Genomic DNA, 18,104 nt, shown 5'->3' with positions numbered 1-18,104 from the left:
ATGTTTGTTTTTCAAAAATATGAAATGTTATGGCACATTTTATGTTATGTTCATTTCTTCCTATATGTTAACTTCAGCAAATAAATTATAATTGTACTTTAATATCCAGGAAAATGCTGTTTTTACTTTTTTTGTGCCACTGACAAAGTACTCGATATTCAACAAACTTTCATACATACAAACATGCGTACATTTGAGAAAGGAAATGAGAATGATCATTTGAAAACCATCTGAAAACCAGTGCAACAAGTAACTAAGCTGCTCTACACTTCCAGCTTCTCCACAAACAGGGACTGGAAGGCCAAGACTGGGCGAGGGCAAGTTGTATGTGTGTGTTCGTGGTTAGCTCACACAGCACACCTTCGCGTTCAATAATGCAACCCGGCTGTGCTAACCCAACCCTGCGGGATTTTAAATAAAAGATGGCACAGGTGTTAAATATAGATGGCTCTCTTTCTGAATGTGATCAGATTGTAGTAACCTGACACAGATACAGACCTGCAGGTCTCAGGTCCTTTTCTCTGGACCAGCTGCTTTCGTGGTTTTGAGGGCTAAGCTTCTGTGTCAGCATAATCGTACAGGGCAATTCTGCCACTACTTCTGATGTTTTGACATAATCAAATGGTTAGGATGTAAACATGGTTGTTCAGAGGAGTTTGGTGTGTCTGTCTGGCGGTGAACGGGACGGGACGAGACCTCTGAAGAGTTGAAGGACGGTAAAAGCTCTAAATTCCTTTAAAGCCTGTTCATGATGGAGGGGGACCTGCAGGATATTGTGAGGTCCCTGACAGTCCCCCAAATAAAACATACTGTTTCAGACTTGCCACTATTGACCCCCCCCCCCCCCCCCACACACACACACACACACACACACACACACACCTTGATTTCCACTAGCAAATAAAACTGTATAATCAGACAAAGACCAGATAAACATACATGACAAGCAAGGAAATATATGAAGATAAGAATATAGGGTAGAACAATATGATATAATTACCAAAACATAAACATCTCCAGTGTGTAGTTCCTCCCACCTACATACTGGAGGGGCACATGCGTCATCAGAAGGAGGGCCTAGGCTTTAAACCGGAAACTCTCGCTGTACAGATACTGCGGCACACCTGCGGAGTGTCCCTTTAAAAATATTACCACAGCTTTTACAGCTGCATTCACAGGTGTTTACTGCTATTTAACTGGTTAGCCTTTACTGTCTCTTATTAGATCTTAGATTAAATTAGTCTTGGTATTAATCTTTTATATATATATATATATATATATATATATATATATATATATATATAAAATAAACTAAGAACCTCTCACCTCCCACGTGGCTTTACTTTCTCTGGGTAATATTGAGACATTTTCTTGTGAAATGTCCTTTCTGGACCACAACAAGATGACCCACCTTAAAGTGTCCAGCTGTGACTGCAACCCAGTATAAACACACACACGTCTCCTCTGTGGGCTAAATCTTAGCTTAGAGTTATTTACTGACAACTTTGAAGGACTTTAAAAGGTATAGAGAGGTACTGTATAAAATCTTTAGTGAAAAAATCAAACTATTTCTCTTAATTTACCCGGTTTTACTGAGTAACCCCGCCAACATCCATGCTGAGATACATGTACAGCTTTACAAATGGACGAACGACAAAAACAACACCACCTGCAGCAGCTGCGGCAGCAGCGGTAGCAGCTCAGTCAGGCTAAAAGGTAAAACTCACCTTTACAGGTAAGACTCCGCCAGGTGCTGCAGGTAAAGGTGTGTCTCGTTTTCTGAATGAACAGCCAGAACTCTCCATTCCCTCTAAACTACTCTTCAACGCACTTTCCTCTCCTTTAGGCCCGTGAAACTGCCTTAGGTCGCTGCGCTAATTTCCATTTCAACACGCAGCGAGGGACTCGTTCTGTCGCCTGAGCGACGACTGGCAGCTCCTCAAGCCCCGCCCCTCGCCATTACGCCTCCAATAAACCACGCCTTCAAACCGAAAAGGAAGAGCCCGATATACCAAACCTGAACTCTGTCTGACTCCACCAGTCCACACTGTCCACCAATCCACCAGTCTGTACAGTTCACCTGTCCATATAGCCCATACAGTCCACCAGTCCACACTGTCCACCAATCCACCAGTCTGTACAGTTCACCTGTCCATATAGCCCATACAGTCCACCAGTCCACACTGTCCACCAATCCACCAGTCTGTACAGTTCACCTGTCCATATAGCCCATACAGTCCACCAGTCCACACTGTCCACCAATCCACCAGTCTGTACAGTTCACCTGTCCATATGGCCCATACAGTCCACCAGTCCACACTGTTCACCAATCCACCAGTCTGTACAGTTCACCTGTCCATATAGCCCATACAGTCCACCAGTCCACACTGTCCACCAATCCACCAGTCTGTACAGTTCACCTGTCCATATGGCCCATACAGTCCACCAGTCCACACTGTTCACCAATCCACCAGTCTGTACAGTTCACCTGTCCATATAGCCCATACAGTCCACCAGTCCACACTGTCCACCAATCCACCAGTCTGTACAGTTCACCTGTCCATATGGCCCATACAGTCCACCAGTCCACACTGTCCACCAATCCACCAGTCTGTACAGTTCACCTGTCCATATGGCCCATACAGTCCACCAGTCCACACTGTTCACCAATCCACCAGTCTGTACAGTTCACCTGTCCATATAGCCCATACAGTCCACCAGTCCACACTGTCCACCAATCCACCAGTCTGTACAGTTCACCTGTCCATATAGCCCATACAGTCCACCAGTCCACACTGTCCACCAATCCACCAGTCTGTACAGTTCACCTGTCCATATGGCCCATACAGTCCACCAGTCCACACTGTCCACACAGTCCACCAGTCTGTACAGTTCACCTGTCCATATAGCCCATACAGTCCACCAGTCCACACTGTCCACACAACCCACCAATACACTTGTCTTTATAGTCCACCAGTCCACACTGTCCACCAATCCACCAGTCTATACAGTTCACCTGTCCATATAGCCCATACAGTCCACCAATCCACACTGTCCACCAATCCACCAGTCTGTACAGTTCACCTGTCCATATAGCCCATACAGTCCACCAGTCCACACTGTCCACCAATCCACCAGTCTGTACAGTTCACCTGTCCATATGGCCCATACAGTCCACCAGTCCACACTGTTCACCAATCCACCAGTCTGTACAGTTCACCTGTCCATATAGCCCATACAGTCCACCAGTCCACACTGTCCACCAATCCACCAGTCTGTACAGTTCACCTGTCCATATGGCCCATACAGTCCACCAGTCCACACTGTCCACCAATCCACCAGTCTGTACAGTTCACCTGTCCATATGGCCCATACAGTCCACCAGTCCACACTGTTCACCAATCCACCAGTCTGTACAGTTCACCTGTCCATATAGCCCATACAGTCCACCAGTCCACACAGTCCACACAGTCCACCAGTCTGTACAGTTCACCTGTCCATATGGCCCATACAGTCCACCAGTCCACACAGTCCACACAGTCCACCAGTCTGTACAGTTCACCTGTCCATATGGCCCATACAGTCCACCAGTCCACACTGTCCACCAATCCACCAGTCTGTACAGTTCACCTGTCCATATAGCCCATACAGTCCACCAGTCCACACTGTCCACCAATCCACCAGTCTGTACAGTTCACCTGTCCATATAGCCCATACAGTCCACCAGTCCACACTGTCCACCAATCCACCAGTCTGTACAGTTCACCTGTCCATATAGCCCATACAGTCCACCAGTCCACACTGTCCACCAATCCACCAGTCTGTACAGTTCACCTGTCCATATAGCCCATACAGTCCACCAGTCCACACTGTCCACCAATCCACCAGTCTGTACAGTTCACCTGTCCATATAGCCCATACAGTCCACCAGTCCACACTGTCCACCAATCCACCAGTCTGTACAGTTCACCTGTCCATATGGCCCATACAGTCCACCAGTCCACACAGTACACCAGTCCACCTGTCTATACAGTTCACACAGTCCACACAGCCCACCAATACACTTGTCTATACAGTTCACCAGTCCACACAGTACACAAGTCCACCTGTCTATACAGTCCACCAGTTCACACGGTCCACAAAGCCCACCAATACACTTGTCTATACAGTTCACCAGTCCACCAGTACACCAATCCACCAGTCCATGCAGTTCACCAGTCCATATGGCCCATACAGTCCCCTAGTCCATACAGTTTACCAGTCCATATAGCCCATACAGTCCCCTAGTCCATATAGTTTACCAGTCCATACAGTCCATACAGTCCACCAGTCCATGTAGTCCATATAGCCCACACAGTCCACTAGTCCATGTAGTCCATATAGCCCACACAGTCCACCAGTCCATGTAGTCCATATAGCCCACACAGTCCACCAGTCCATGTAGTCCATATAGCCCACACAGTCCACTAGTCCATGTAGTCCATATAGCCCACACAGTCCACCAGTCCATGTAGTCCATATAGCCCACACAGTCCACTAGTCCATGTAGTCCATATAGCCCACACAGTACCACCAGTCCATGTAGTCCATATAGCCCACACAGTCCACCAGTCCATGTAGTCCATATAGCCCACACAGTCCACTAGTCCATGTAGTCCATATAGCCCACACAGTCCACTAGTCCATGTAGTCCATATAGCCCACACAGTCCACCAGTCCATGTAGTCCATATAGCCCACACAGTCCACCAGTCCATGTAGTCCATGTAGTCCATGTAGTCCAGGTAGTCCACACAGTCCTCCAGTCCACAAAGTCCACCAGTCCACACAGTCCACCAGTCCACACAGTCCACCAGTCCATAGAGTTTACCAGTCAATAGAGTTCACCAGTCCAAATAGTCTATTTATGGACACTAAGCTGCACAAAAATCAACGTATTTACATGTATCTGCCTATTCAGCTCAACCCATTATGCTGAGGTTTCAGGCCAGACTGATGAAGTTGCTTTAGCCAATCAGAATAGATCTTATTTACATACAGATATCAGTCTTAAAGGGACAGTAACAGAAACAGCCAGTTTCGCTTTAGGGTCAGCTTGTTTTACTGTATTTAGCCTTAATGTCTTCAAATTAATCAAATACATTTCAAAAGCCTATTTTTTTGGTTTGATAATGTTCTTCTGATCTTGTTTTACATGTGCTCGTAGAGCGCCTATTAATTAATAAAATAAAATAATAATTTAAGTAAAATATGATATAGCTCCTAACACTCGCACTCTTTGATTTGATTTGATCTTTAGCTGTTTGATCTCTAGGGTATTTTCAACAACATTTTATTGATCAATAGCGCCATCCTGTGGAGGAAGGGTGCTACTCTGCCACATAAGCACCTCAACTGTTCACTCTGTCACTGGCTCTGACAGCAGAGGTCTGCCCTTTTTCCCCTCAGTCTAATTCACTTACTGACCTCCTCAACAACACAGGATGATATTCTTCCTCACTGTTACAGTAAAGCTGAAACCTACTAAATGGATTGATGAATAGATTCATGAACAGATTTATTTGTTAAAGATATTTTAATAGATATTTTACAAAAACTGTAGAAACACAGTATAGTTAAATTATACAGAAGAGGCCTTTCTATAACATCTACTTCTACATGGGGTGTTCTGACATTATCAGGGTGGTTCCAAAACACACAGAGTGAAAACATCACACTGTTTATGGTAGCTGGTTTCGGATGGTTTGATGATCAAGGGGGTTGAAAAGCTGGTCAACAACGCAAAAGAATACTTTATGCTCTGGGCCCACATACTCTGCCCAGATACTCTTATGGCATTTTAGAGCCCCTGTCAGTTACAGGCCCTTAGAATTGCTCTAACTCTAGTTAAACTGATTAACTAGCTTTGCTTTTGATCAACATAACATATGTTTTTATATAAGTTTAATAGTGAAGTCCAGAAAGGCGCCCAGCATGACCAATCTGACCTAAGCTAGTCGGCAAACTGGTCATACTGGCTGTCATGCCATAGTTATGCTGGTTGATCTGCTCGACTACCATGGTCCGCAAGCTTGGTCACACTGGTTGGCGTCACCGACCACCTTGGTCATGCTGGTCATGCTAGTCAGTAAGCTTGAATATTTATTTTCTCAAGCATTAAGCTTGAAAAAAATCTTATGGCTCTAATGTACTAATGTAAAGTTTTATTTTTAACATATATATATATAGTTCTATTTATTCATCTCATACAGAGCAGGTAGATATTTTTAATTCATTAGTTAATTCACTTATTTATTTATTTATTCATTAGGTCTTATACCTAAAAGCATCTCACTGCTGCTCCACAGCGCCCCCTTTTGGACCCTGTCATAAAGGGCTCCTCACTGCTGCTCCACAGCGCCCTCTTTTGGACCCTGTCATAAAGGGCTCCTCACTGCTGCTCCACAGCGCCCTCTTTTGGACCCTGTCATAAAGGACTCCTCACTGCTGCTCCACAGCGCCCCCTTTTGGACCCTATCATAAAGGGCTCCTCACTGCTGCTCCACAGCGCCCTCTTTTGGACCCTGTCATAAAGGGCTCCTCACTGCTGCTCCACAGCGCCCCCTTTTGGACCCTGTCATAAAGGGCTCCTCACTGCTGCTCTCACTCATTCATCGCCCTCACTCTGGGCTGGACGGGACAGCAGAGCCGGGTAGATCCCCCCTCAGCAGTAACCATGAGAGAAAGTGAGACAACAGTTGTTTAGACAGTTGCTCAGGTTCTTTAACGTGATAAGCTAAGAGGCACACTCAGACCTTCCACACTTTTACTGAAGCTCTCCAGAGTTCCTGCTGTTCAAATTGGAGGGTCTGATGGCTGAAGGGAAAAGAGAGGAAGACACTGAAGGGCTGCCGGGTGGGAGAGTTCTTTTAAGGAGCCGAAGCGCAACAGGTAACACCACTGTTATCAAGTACTGCTTTTGCTTCTCTAACTAAGTCACAACAGTGCAGGGGGGCATTCGGGGGCGAGGTATCCCTTCTGCACTGAGCAGCACTGTGCTCTTACTCCTGCTCTGAGCTCTGATCTGTCTGTTAGTGGTCTGGCTGGATAACTTCAGCTGAGCGTGGAGAAAGATAGATAAATAGATAGATAGATAGATAGATAGATAGATAGATAGATAGATAGATAGATAGATAAATGGATAGATACATAAATAGATAGATAGATAGATAGATAGATAGATAGATAGATAGATAAATGGATAGATACATAAATAGATAGATAGATAGATAGATAGATAGATAAATGGATAGATACATAAATAGATAGATAGATAGATAGATAGATAGATAGATAGATAGACAGACAGACACAGACAGATAGATAGATAGATAGATAAATGGATAGATAGATAAATAGATAGATAGATAGACAGACAGATAAATAAATAGATAGATAGATAAATAGATAGATAGATAGATAAACAGACAGATAGATAGATAGATAGATAGACAGACAGATAGATAAATAGATAGATAGATAAATAGATAGATAGATAAATGGATAGATAGATAGATAGATAGATAGATAGATAGATAGACAGACAGACACAGACAGATAGATAGATAAATAGATAGATAGATAGATAGATAGATAGATAGATAGACAAATATATAAATAGATACACAGATAGAAAGATAGCTAAACAGACAGACAGACAGATAGATAGATAGATAGATAGATAGATTACACAGTGTACCATCATTCTACTCATCAGCAGCAGGGTAAGGACACACACAGGTGATGTCTGAGTGGAGTTTGGGTTTTGAAGGGGGGGGGGAATTCCGCTCCCTGTTTTCAGCGTTGGTGCTGCGTTTGGCTGAGTCAGCAGGGTGTGTGGAAAAAGCAGACCCCCCCACACACTCCACTCCCAATCACCCACACATACAGGGTGTGTTAATGTGCCAGCTGGTCCAAAGTGAGACACCTGTGTGCTTAATACCGGCAACTGTCCCATATCATTTTTCACCAACAAAGACTCCAAGCACAGCTGCTCCTGTGGGAAAACTCCACTCAGTTACAGCAGGAGTTTTACCAAAATCTAATTCCACCTAGTCTGCCTGTCTGGATACTTTTGGACATGTGGAGACAAGTTTGAGGCACATGTGCTGTGGCATGCAGTTAGGGACATGCTAATTGGTGGTTTAATTACTTGATAGCCATATTAGCCTCATAGGTTTGGTGTAAAACTAAATAAGTGTTATAATGACTGATGGATTACATTTGATTGTAAGTAAGGAAACTGGGGGGATTCAAAAAGTCTAACAGGACATTGTAGTTAGGCTAGGAGTGCTCAATTAGCTCATTGTAACAGACAGGGTTATACTGGGCTACATGAGCTTCTCTTTCTCTAACCAGTCCACAAAACACACTTCTGAGAGTATAGATAGGCCGAGTGTAGGAGGCTGAGTTTTGATGGCACAATAACTTTCATGAAATTCTGAAATATGAATATATAATAATAATAATAATATATAACATAGTGTCATGCAGGCCTGACAAGAGACTGACATGCTGACATGATTGCATGTCAGCAACTTCCAGAGCAACCTAATTTCACATGTGAAGCTGCATGTTGACTTCAGCTTAGCTGGCATGTAAATTCGCATCCTTAAAAGTGTTGGGGTGCTACGAAAGTGCTGAAACATCTTAAGGTGCTTTTGAAGGAGCTCCTGGCGGGAGGTTGAGTGATAAGCCTTTTTCCTCATTTGCCATGCCCATTGTCACGTTTTATTCTACAGCAGCTGAGACGATTCAATATCAAGCTCACGTTGAGCTGGAAATAATTACAGTGGTTACAAATCTGTATAAATACAGTAATTTAGGGGGAATTCATTAGAGAGTTGGAGAACTGATCCTAGAGCTGATCCTCTGTATTCATCACTGTTAGGAAAAATGATAATTCCTGAATGGGTGGGGTTAAACTGCCGTAGGCTGAATAGACAGATATACAGTCAGGTATAAATTAGGGTTATAAGTCTCAAACAGGCTGATTATATACAAAAGTTTATAGTTTTGTTCTTTCGCACTAGCTAGTTCTTCCTGTATCAGATGATATTGCCACCACATCTTTTCAAACTAGGAGAACAAGGAGAACACTTACCATCAGCTCTATTGCCACAGCTAACAGATGTGCCGGCCAGCATCACACTGGCTGACTGGGGAGAGGAAAATCCATCCCACTCACCCAGAGAGAGCAAGGCCAATTATTCAATCTGGGACTCCCAGACACTGATGGATTGCCAGGAATCAAACTTGAGTGATCCCCCGATAACAGGACCAACACTATGATGGCTGCACCACTTTGGAGTCCCCCATTTTGGTCACTTATTTTTAAAAAGTCTTCACACTGTATGAACATTTCATGATGATTCGACCAACAGAAATGCTCAAGAGAGCACAGGGGTTGTTTACTGTTACTGTACTGTTGCTTAGTGTCCCACATGAAAATGGTGCCCACCAGGAAATCGCAAGTATGCCAAGTTCAGTTTTATGAACACACCCCAAGCTTGTACCCGACCTGGCTCATAAACAGGTTATCATATCTCTTGATAATTAAGCGTGCTAGAGTAACACACACACACAGCCAATCAGCATAAGCTACACAAGTAGTGAAGATGGTTCTACGTTTATGTGGCTTCCATACAATCTCATCCCGCATTATTTTAAACCCATAAAACTTAAAAGTTAAAAGTTGAGCTACCGACACAAGTGCTGATGATTAAAAACCTGTGTCTGAGAGAGCGAAGTCGAGAGACTGGTGTTGGGAGACGCAGAAAGGCAAAGCGAGACCTGTTCTGTTCCCTGTTACTGGTGTTTGGACTAGTAGCCGGCTATCTAGGCTTAGAGAAGTCAGCTAGCAGGCAAACAGTGGTTTATGCTTTCAATTAGAAGTAGCCTTAAATATAAATATATAGTTAGATATAGTTTTATTGCCCAGCCCTAGACCAGTGCCATGTTTCTTATTCGTTCTGCAGTTTTAAGTGATTCTCTCTGTAAAGGCCTCCATTTTAAGCTTTTTCAGAATAGTACTGAGGCAGCCTGCTAGCCTGCCATCCATATGCTAAAATTTGTCATGGCTAGAATACAGTCCTGTCACAGAGAATATGAAGTCGAGTGAAGTCAAATTTATTTGTATTGCGCTTTTTACAACTGTTGTCGTCACAAAGCAGCTTTACATAATCAGTAATTAGTAAAAGACAGAGACAAAGACCCCCAGTGAGCAAGCCCACGGCAACAATGGCAAGGAAAAACTCCCTCAGAGTTGGAGGAAGAAACCGTGGGAGGAACCAAGACTCACAAGGGGGACCGACCCTCTAATCAGAACTATTTAAACATTATTGATAAAAATTACCAAACTAGATACAACAGATAATTAAGGTGTTAACAATGTTAATAATGGTGATATTAATAGTGGCAGATAGTTACGAGTCCATTTAGGTTTTAACACGGTAATTAAACAGGTAGCAGTGGTAGGAGGGTGTGCCGCTGGTCTGGCATGGGTGGTGGTGGGTGGGGGGGCCTGATGGTCGGACTGGTAGGTGGCAGCTGGTCTGACGCAGGTAGAGGGGACCTCAGCGGACAATCTTCCAGCAGGTCGGGCTGGGTGGCCGTTTACTGGGAGTGCAAACTGCATTATATGGATGGGTCTCGCGCACACACACACACACACACACACACACACACACAAATAAATGGGTAGTTGCACCCCTGATCAAATAAATAAAATTGGGCTACTGACATATCTACAATAAAAGATAGTTTGGATTTGACCTCTTTTACTCCTGTCATTCCACAGTAACTGTCTAGTAAAGAAAGCCCTTCATGAGTTCTTGTTTTCACTCGTGTACCTGTAGATTTAGTTACAGCAGGTTGTGGACAGTATGTTTGGGGTGGAGTGAAACGTGCCTAATCATAAAGAACGTGTGCTAAAGTCGAGGGCAGATGCTTCCTCGCTGATCCAGGACCTGCGACAGTGAGCCCTTCACTGACACAGAGAGAAGCTAGAGACTGAACCCAGAGCAGCAGTGAAACAGCAGTGTGAGCCAGGAGACTGAGTCAGAATGAAGGCCTGCATGGGCAGGATTTAACCACAGTACACACAGTACACACACTCAGTCAGCAGCTTTCACAACCACAAACACACACACACACACACACAAACAGACTGAGACTAGGCTTGGCCTGCAGGATGATGACTGAACGTCTGATTTTTTCACATGCTACATGCTTGCAGGTAGAACATAGGGTATTACTCAACTACCTCCATTAGCCACTCAGTTTAGGTGAGAGTGGGACACGAGGATTGATAATATCATAACAGGAGCCTGCTGAACTGTGCTACTAATGAAGATGCTAACGTTGTTTCCAGTTCCTACTGTCTTACCCCATAGGCAGGGTTATGTAAAACAGGCCAAGGGGTGATGTCATGTCATGTCACCAAAAAAAAGGTTTATCAGGTTTATTAGCAAATTAAACAAGTGTTCCTACATATTTAACACAAAATGCCACTTATAATGATGACTGCAGTCTCAGAACTATTCAACCCCTTCATGAGAAGCATCTTTAGGACTTAGTAGAGCCCCCTTTTGCGGCTAGGACCTGCATAGCCAGACACCAGCTTCTGCCAGCGCTCCTGAGGAATCTTAGCCCATTCCTCATGGACAGTGGCCTCCAATTCCCTAAGGGTGAGATTTTTCATCCTTCAGACATACCGCTGATCCATAGGCCCGAAATAGGTTCAGATTTGGAGCGAATAAACAAATCTGGACCTTTTCAGGCCTATTGATCAGAGGGATGTCTGGAGGAGGAAAAATACAAACCCCCTGTGATACAAAGCCCACAGTGAAGAATGACAATGGCTCTGTGATGTTACTAAAGACGCTTGTCATGAAGGGGTTGAATAACATTAAAAGTGATGCTTTGTGTTGAATGTGGAGACACCACTTCTAGTTTCTATTAGTTTGGATTGATTGGTTTATTGTAAACAGCTGAAAGTTTGTACGTTTTGCTAATAAGCCTATTTTGCAGTGGGGAGGAATAACTTCCCCTGCAACTGTATATGAGTTTTCTTATTGTTTATGTTGAGGGTGTTTGCTGTCCTGTGTAGTATTGTTGGCTCATCAAACTGAATGTATGAAGCTGTTGGAAATAAATGAGTTAAAGGGTAATACAGTTGACTTAAAATGTCTGGGTAATTATATTATCTGAGCACATTAGTGAATCAAAATATATACATTTCAGACAGCATACAAATCTATCCAGCAAGTAGCCAGTAAGTGTGTAGTGAATGTGTAATGACTGCAGGATGAGTGGATAGTGAATGTGTCGTGAGAGCGTAATGAGTGTGGTGTGTGTGTGTTTTAGTGTGTAATGTATATATATATGTGTGTGTGTGTTCTGGTTGAGGAGACATTTGTTGCTGCATGTGTTAAAGCTGCACCATCACTGCTGCTTAATCAGCTGTTGCAGTCACCTACTCAGCAAACACACACACACACACTCTCTCACACACACAACATCTACCTCCAATTAAATCTGTTCTAACGAGAAACTAAACTGAAACTGCATTTATTAACCCTGTCGTGACTAACAGATAACTCTAGGCCACAGTAACCTGTTGGATTGTAGATTTACAGGTTTAATGTAATTTACACAAATTCAGTTTTAATTGTGTACAACTTAAAACAACCCAGTTAATGTGTTAACAGTTAAACCAGTTCATGTGTTAACACAATCTCTTTTCCTGTTTTTTCCATAGTTAATGTAGAACATTTGAATAGATTTATGAACCAAAACATGCATAATTCAAGTTTCCAACCTGTTTTTATCCCTTTTATTGCACCACATTCAGAAAAGCAGTTAACATTCAAGCCCTAAAACTCAAACACTGAACTCAAACACTGCTCTAGACACACACACACACACACACACACACACACACACACACACACACACACAGACAAACTGCTCTAGACTGAATGGGTGGAGCTAAATCTCTGTAGACTGAAGGGGTGGAGCTAAATCTCTGTAGACTGAATTGGTGAAGATAAATATCTGTAGACTAAAAGGGTGGAGCTAAGTTTCTGTAGACTGAATGGGTGGAGCTCAATGTCTGTAAACTGAAGGGGTGGAGCTAAATCTCTGTAGACTGAAGGGGTGGAGCTCCCTTCCATAGGTCTCTATCTTTACAGAGCTTATATATACAGGTCATAATATATATATATATATATATATATATATATATATATATATATATATATATATATTATATATATATATTTGTTTATGTATAACTTTTATATAATATATATTATTTGTATAACTTGTCTTGGTTTTTCATGATATGGGTTAAAATGACCACTCTTGTTCCTCAGGTTCGAGTGTTCAACTATTTATAGTTGTTAAAACACTGGTGCCACCAAAATATGCATGGAAATATGTGGGTGCGGTTAATGTGTTTGAACTGAAAAGAATAAACCTGACGTCAAAGATGACACACCAACATGGGGAGCTGCCTGTTCTTTGCTATTGCTTATAGATTGTCAGTAAAATCTTTGTAAAAGTGAGCAAAGCAAGTGGCTGGACTTTTTTTTTTTAAGGTTAGTGAAAACAGTATTGATATGTTGGGTAGAACTTAGCATTAGAAACATAGGTTTAGCTTCAGGCACTGTAAAGATGAGCTCCCCTCAGTTACTGTAGTGAAGGACTGATTAGGGAAACTAGGTATTGGATGGGAACTGGAAATGCGGGTCTTCTTCCAGATGCTGGAAATGGTTAAGCTGATTGTGTTTATGCTTATTGTAATAATTATTAAAGTAATCACTTAATAAACTGCCCAGATACGCAATGGTAACCTGGCTGGTAACATTGGCTCAGTGCTGTATATAATATTATACTTTCAATGCACTAAATCTGGACTTGTTTAGTCACTATGCACTTGCACTTCCTGATTGATCACATTCCAGCTGACCAGACTAGCCAAGTTTAAACTAGGCCGTCCTCTTCTGATACACCTGCACTTCCTGCTTTACACACACACACACACACACACACACAAACGCTGGAGTGGCTACAGTGTGTTTTAGTGAAATATCCCATTGGCTTGTTGTCTGGAGTCACTATTTAAAGCCTTACAGAAGGTAGGAGCGTCTGCTGTTGATTGTTTTTTTTCATTAATGTGACATTGTGTCCATTCTGTTTATGCTTAGATATTCAAAAACTGAGAAATACTCAGATATAATTATGAGTTTCTTTATTACTGCTTTTTTTTTTTTTTTTTACTAAATGTTTGTTGCCATCATTTAGCATTAACGACCGTGTGTTTAATAACCATGTGTCTTAATGTATGCTGAATGTTTTAGGTCATTTATACCTTGACTTGTATATCTGGCTTTGAGTGCTTTACACACATACATACACACACACACACACCCACAGAGGGTAGAAAGAATGCAGCCTTGGCAGGTGTGTAAGTGTGTATGTGTGTGTGAGACCCGTGTATTAATGACAGCAGCACAAAGCCTCCATTAGCATGCAGCTATTAGCCTCTAACTTGTGCTGTACTGGTGTGTGTGTTAGTGTAAGTTTACACTGTGAAAGAGGCCGGCCTGCTTTTTTTTTTTTTTAACACACACTGCTGTTTGCTCTCTTAGACTAGGTCACAAATTTACATGCAACAGATAGCCAAATGCAGTGAGTGAGAGTGTGCTGTGTGAATGCTTGTCTTGATGAATGTTATCATGATATTTGCATTGGCTTTTCCTGCATGGTGACATGTGGGACAGTGACACTGTGGGAAAAGGTGTCTGTCTGTGAAATTGTCTGAAGTGAAGCATTGAATGTACTTGATTTAAATCTGTGTCATTTACATGTTAATAAACATTTAAAAAAGGAAATTATGTAAATTATTGCCAGAACTAAGTCATCTAAAATATACATTTATGTTGGTATGATACTTAATTAATGTGGTATGATATTTAATTTCTAAAAATAGGGAAAAAAGGGAAATAAACACTTTCTCTATTACACTCTTGACTTTCTGGGACATAACATTCTATAATCTTTAAAAACACTATGTATAATTTTATAAATTTATTTTAATACAGTATTTTTACATTTATTTTTACTGTGTTTCATATTTTCAATCTATTTCAAATATTGCAGAATTTTTCAAATATTTACAGACATTTCTGATATTTTGGCCTTCTACCATGTTGGAACATGTTGGGCTATTTAGATGGTGATCCCGTCTAAAATACACAAGGACAGCACATACAATAATTCATATGCGGCCTTATTTTAATACATTACACCCAGTAAATGATTAAACATTGTCCAATTTGCAGATATTACTAAATTTCTAAATAAAAGCTATTCATTAACAGGACAATACAAATAAATAGTTTTTACCCTTCAAATGTTGTAATTAGTCTATTTATCGAAGTTGTTTGAGATAAATACTTAAACATCAGCTTCAACATTTAAAGAATTTTGTCCCAGACATTTAGATCTCAGCATGCTTTCAGTTCAGGTATGTCTGTACATGACTGGCACTGTAACTCAAGTCAAGTCAAATTTATTTGTGTAGCGCTTTTTACAACTGTTGTCATCACAAAGCAGCTTTACATAATCAGTAATTAGTAAAAGACAAAAACAAAAAAAAAAGAAATAACGTAAGACATGAAGGATTAAAGACCCCCAGTGAGCAGCCAATGGCGACAGTGGCAAGGAAACTCCCTCAGAGCTGGAGGAAGAAACCTTAGGAGGAACCAATACTCACAAGGGGGACCCGACCCGTCCTTCTCTGATCAGAACTATTTAAACATTATTGATAAAAATTACCAAACTAGATCCAACAGATAGTTAATAATGGTGATATTAATAGTGGCAGATAGATAGACGAGTCCAAGAGTCTGTAAGGAAGATGTAGAGGAGAAACACACAGCACCAGAGTGTGTAGTTAAAAACAGGTTTATCAGGAGTAAAGCTCACAGTGTAGGCTGCCTGTCGGACATTGTAAACTGAGTGAACTGCTCAAGGCCAGCAGTATTAATGAAGCATGGTGTGTCAATGACGTTGGAAATGTGCTTGTTGAAATGGGTTGAACATTTACAGGAAAAACCTGGTTAAGGATAAGTTTCGTAGCAGTGGTTCGCTTCAGGCCTCTGTCCTCCAGGGCGCTTTGTTGGTAGTGTTTTGTGTGTGTTTTTTTTAGATATGATATGGCCAAAAAACATCCAAAGTACAGGCATGTATCATTCAAATGGAACATTTACTGGCTAACTAGCTATCGAGGATAATAGTCCAGAAAATAGCCATTTTATAGTCATTCATGATAATAAAACAATGTGAAATGCATCTTTCTTTCTTCAAAGAACAAAATCTAATTTTAGATCTTTGGTTGTTACAAGAGAATTGTCTTATAACAGCTGCCCCCCCCTTCACCAGCTGCCTACCCTCCACCAGCTGCCCACCCTCCTGCAACTGCTACCTGCCTCAGAATAGTTGCACACATTCATTAATGACTATGTTTAAGCTTTTATGGATTCTAAAATTATTATTATTATTATTATTATTATTACCCCTGAGCAGACTTATGTGATAAGACAGTGACTTTCTATTCATAAGTTAAGAGTAGTTTTGACCTTAGGGGAATTGGTCCTCCCTTGTGAGGGTTCCTATATATATATATATATATATATATATATATATAGTAGATTTACCCCACTTGAATCTACAACAGCTACATATAAACACTATATATTTCTACTATATATATATATATATATATATATATATATATATATATATATATATATATATATAACCCCCCCCCCATCACTAGTAATGCCCTTAACACTTGGAGAGTGAAGTCTAGCACACATCTCCTCCAACACATGTGAAGACAGCCACCACCTCTTTTCAAACAGCTAGGTAGCCTGTGCGCTCTGAGGAAAGCACAGCTTCCCAGATCCAATACAACAGCTAAAAGGCACCTGTGCTGAGCAGCATCACACTAGGAGTAATGTGGGGAGGAAGTGCCTGTAGCCCATCCCTGGGTGTGCTCTCTGCTGATGATCATTTTTGATTGAATTGCCCAGCCTTAGTGAAAAAGTGAAAATGACAGTTTTCTCCTGGACAGACAATCAAAATCCAAGGAAATCAATGATCAATCCAATGATAAAAGGAAAGAAATCCTAATCCTAGGTGGGAGATGTAAGAAATGTTAAAAAAAGGGTCCTGCCTGGTAGGCCTGCAGTGAGTTAGCTGTAAGTTTCAGTTCTGTGGGCTTGGTGTTCTCCTCTGAATGCCACACACTCTATGGAATGAAAAAACACTATCAGGATTCACAGGTTATGGAAGCATTCAATGCTCTTGCAATGTGGTGCTACTGGTTACGTGACAGAAAGTATTACACTGCAAGGAATCGACTTTGACTAAATAGAACAAACGAAGGAATGGTTGGCTCTCCTTAGATGGGTGACAGTCTTTTGTTTTCTTCACAGATCGACCAGAAAGAAATAAACCGGACCACTTTTATTCCAGGTAAGACCCTTGCAGTGTTAGCTGATCTGTTCCTCATTAGCTATGTTAGCGTTGTTGGTAAAAATATATTTTTTAGTTTCTGACAGCAAGTATCTCAGTCCCAGTTGGTAGCATATTCTGAGCTCGTCTGAATTTTAGCTTAGATGGACTTTGTGTGTTTTTATGCTGATCCAGGATCTCCCTCATGTCTACTCTATCTCCCCTCTCTCTCTCTCTCTCACTCTCTCTCTCTCTTTCGCTCTCTCTCTCTTTCTCTGTCTCCCTCTCTCTCTTTCTCTCTCTCTCTCTCCCCCTCTCTCTCTCTCTCACTTTGCTCTCCCTCCATATTGTTTTCACCCTCTCCCTCATGTCTACTCTATCTCCTCTCTCTCTCTCTCTCTCTCTCTCTCTCTCTCGCTCTCTCTCTCTCTCTCTCGCTCTCTCTCTTCCACTTTGCTCTCCCATCCTATTTTGTCTCCCTCTGTCTCATGTCCCCCCCCCCTCTCTCTCTCGCTCTCACTCTCTCTCACTCACTCTCTC

The 18,104-nt window shown here is 41.8% G+C and overlaps 1 protein-coding gene across 1 annotated transcript in view; it reads left to right on the top strand.

Moving 5' to 3' along the window:
* Positions 1-6,844: 6,844 nt before the first annotated feature.
* The window catches only part of sh3d19 (SH3 domain containing 19), a 32,460-nt gene continuing 21,200 nt past the window's right edge, over positions 6,845-18,104 (top strand). Inside the window, exons 1-2 of the mRNA XM_072670172.1 lie at positions 6,845-6,929; positions 17,546-17,585. Of these exons, the coding sequence (XP_072526273.1) occupies positions 6,851-6,929; positions 17,546-17,585 (119 nt within the window). The 5' untranslated portion in view covers positions 6,845-6,850. The remainder of the gene's footprint in view (positions 6,930-17,545; positions 17,586-18,104) is intronic.

The sequence above is a fragment of the Salminus brasiliensis genome, chromosome 24 (assembly GCF_030463535.1).
Source record: "Salminus brasiliensis chromosome 24, fSalBra1.hap2, whole genome shotgun sequence".
NCBI classification, from domain to species: Eukaryota; Metazoa; Chordata; class Actinopteri; order Characiformes; family Bryconidae; genus Salminus; species Salminus brasiliensis.
Note: the sequence above shows the minus strand (reverse complement) of the source record. Positions and strands in the feature narration are given on the sequence as shown.